Source organism: Cherax quadricarinatus, chromosome 98, assembly GCF_038502225.1.
Source record: "Cherax quadricarinatus isolate ZL_2023a chromosome 98, ASM3850222v1, whole genome shotgun sequence".
Lineage (NCBI taxonomy): Eukaryota > Metazoa > Arthropoda > Malacostraca > Decapoda > Parastacidae > Cherax > Cherax quadricarinatus.
Genome location: NC_091389.1, coordinates 10,120,744 through 10,124,437, shown reverse-complemented (window position 1 = coordinate 10,124,437; position 3,694 = coordinate 10,120,744). Strand labels below are relative to the sequence as shown.

At 37.1% G+C, this 3,694-nt stretch overlaps 1 protein-coding gene across 1 annotated transcript in view; it reads right to left on the bottom strand.

The window, feature by feature from the left end:
• Positions 1 to 3,510: 3,510 nt before the first annotated feature.
• The window catches only part of LOC138855540 (uncharacterized), a 62,800-nt gene continuing 62,616 nt past the window's right edge, over positions 3,511 to 3,694 (bottom strand). Inside the window, exon 8 of the mRNA XM_070105415.1 lies at positions 3,511 to 3,651. Within this exon, the coding sequence (XP_069961516.1) occupies positions 3,511 to 3,651 (141 nt within the window). The remainder of the gene's footprint in view (positions 3,652 to 3,694) is intronic.

The window sequence follows — 3,694 nt, the reverse complement described above, 5'->3', positions numbered from 1 at the left end:
CACCATCACTATACACTACATATATCACCATCACTATACACTACATATGTCAACATCACTATACACTACATATATCACCATCACTATACACTACATATATCAACACTATACAATACATATATCACCATCACTATACACTACATATATCACCATCACTATACACTACATATATTAACATCACTATACAATACATATATCACCATCACTATACACTACATATATCAACACTATACAATACATATATCACCATCACTATACAATACATATATCACCATCACTATACAAATATCACCATCACTATACAAATATCACCATCACTATACACTACATATATCACCATCACTATACACTACATATATCAACACTATACAATACATATATCACCATCACTATACACTACATATATCACCATCACTATACACTACATATATTAACATCACTATACAATACATATATCACCATCACTATACACTACATATATCAACACTATACAATACATATATCACCATCACTATACACTACATATATCACCATCACTATACACTACATATATCAACACTATACAATACATATATCACCATCACTATACAATACATATATCACCATCACTATACAAATATCACCATCACTATACAAATATCACCATCACTATACACTACATATATCACCACTATACAATACATATATCATCACAGTACACTACATATATCACTATACACTACATATATCACTATACTCTACATATATCACCATCACTATACACCACATCTATCACTATTCACCACATCTATCATCACTATACATGACATTTTTCACTATCACTATTCATTACAGCTATCACCATCACTATAAATCTTTTAATATCACTATTCACAACAGCTATCACCATCACTATACATCTTTCACTATCACTGTTCATCACATATCTCACCCTCATGATACATATTTTACTATCACTATTCACTACATCTATCACCATCACTATTCACCACATCTGTCACCATCACTATTCACATCTGTCACTATCATTGTGCATCTTTCACTATCACTATTCATCACACATAACCATCACTATTCACTGCATCTATCACCATCACTATTCACTATATCACCATCACTATTCACGACATCTGTCACCATCACTATTCACAACATCTATTACCATCATTATGCATCTTCCACTCTCACTATTCACCACATCTGTCACCATCACTATTCACAATATCTCTCACCATCATTATACATCTTTCACTATCACTATTCACCACATATATCACTATCACTTCACTACATCACCATCACTATTCACCACATCTGTCACCATCACTATTCACAACATCTTTCACCATCATTATACATCTTTCACTATCACTATTCATCACATATATCACCATCACTATATACAAGGGCAGAACAACAAAATTCGAGGTTAACTATATTTCTCATATATTATATTTTGACCATTATTGTGGCTGGAGATATTATAAATTATTATTCTCTTCTCTCCTAGCTTCCACTATAGAAGAAATATCTAAATATGGAAATCTACAGGAAATTGATGTATCTCGTCGTGGTGTTGGACGTTATGACCATTTTTGTTGGGCTATATTGTTATTTTGATGAGTGGGCCCAGGAGCTGGAAGAGGACCGGATGCGACTCCAAATGGAGGTCCAGGAAGCCTCCTGGGCTTGTGAATCATTTTCCCAGAGAATTTGTAGGATCCCTGGGATGGGAATAATATTTAATTGTGATAATTATACCCCCTTATATCTCCCTGGAAGGCAGGTGAGCCCTTGGTGGGCACCAAGCTCCTGGCCTCTTCTGGGAATCATCTTTAGATTGTACCAAGCCAGCAAGGATGTTGAGGAGCTGGAGATTCTCCTCAAGGAGATGAAAGAATCCTGCCAGGATAATTCATCCTCCCAAGTGATGCTGGTTCATCTGTGGGTTGTTGTGACAGTGTTAGGAGTGTTGTACTACACCTGGCGATTCTTCCGTACCAGACTTCTCAAGTCACTTACACATACCAGCACCAGTGACACAGTGGTGAGTGGTGAGTTAGTACCTGCTACCACTGATGATGCTGGTAGCTCAACACCCCTCCCCAACCCCAATACCCTCCCCAACCCCATCACCATCCCCAAACCCATCACCATCCCCAAACCCATGACCATCCCCAAACCCACCATCCCCAACCCTACAGGGTATGGAGTTTTTGTAGCCAATGTACCCACTTTGTGCAGGTACAGGACTGTAAACCAGCTTCTGAAAAAATCCGGCGGTTTAATCAAATTCATAATGCCACGAAGACGCAGAGGTCATCGTAGATATGGCTTTGCAATTTTTAAAAATAAGGATTACGAAAGACGAGCACTGATGCTGAACGGCCATGTGTTGACTGGTCCAAGAGGTGAGACCCCACAGAAAATGGTAGTTGAGCCAGCATACAAGCAAGTATTAATTGATGATGCGAAACCCAAAGTAAAACCACCAGTCCAGAATGCACAACAACATGGAAAACCACAAATTCTGGGTAATAAGAAATGTGTTTTAAAACATTATAATACTAAAGGGTATTGGGTAGTGTGAACACCATTGCTGCTCCCACCAAGGCTAGACTTCCCAGCTACCATGTTTATGCTACCTCCAAGTCTAGGCCTCCCAGCTACCATGTTTATGCTACCTCCAAGTCTAGGCCTCCCTGCTACAAAGTTCATGCTACCTCCAAGTCTAGGCCTCCCAGCTACCAAGATCAAAGTCAACATCAAAGACACAAGTCCCATAGAACTTTGGTTGATTCCTAGGACCTTGTACACTTTAAGTCAAGTCCTTTTTGTTGGTCAAAAATGAGTTTTTTTTTGTATCAGAGCATTAAACTCGTAAGAGTTATAAGAGGACAGTTATTAATGATTACTATTATTATTATTATTATTATTATTACTATTATTATTATTGTTTTTACATGAAAGTGTACAAACACCAAGACTTGTTCATCTCCCAGTGTCACCACATATATCACCATCACTATTCATTACATCTATCATTATACATTACATCTTTCACTATCACTATTCATCACATATATCACCATCACTATTCACAACATCTATTACCATCATTATGCATCTTCCACTATCAATATTCATCAAATATATCACCATCACTATGTATCTTTCACTATCACTATTCATCACATATATCACTATTCACTACATCTATCACCATCACTATTCACCACATCTGTCACTATCACTATTCACGACATCTATTACCATCATTATACATCTTTCACTATCACTATTCATCACATATATCACCATCACTATATACAAGGGCAGAACAACAAAATTCGAGGTTAACTATATTTCTCATATATTATATTTTGACCATTATTGTGGCTGGAGATATTATAAATTATTATTCTCTTCTTTCCTAGCTTCCACTATAGAAGAAATATCTAAATATGGAAATCTACAGGAAATTGATGTATCTCGTCGTGGTGTTGGACGTTATGACCATTTTTGTTGGGCTATATTGTTATTTTGATGAGTGGGCCCAGGAGCTGGAAGAGGACCGGATGCGACTCCAAATGGAGGTCCAGGAAGCCTCCTGGGCTTGTGAATCATTTTCCCAGAGAATTTGTAGGATCCCTGGGATGGGAATAATATTTAATTGTGATAATTATACCCCCTT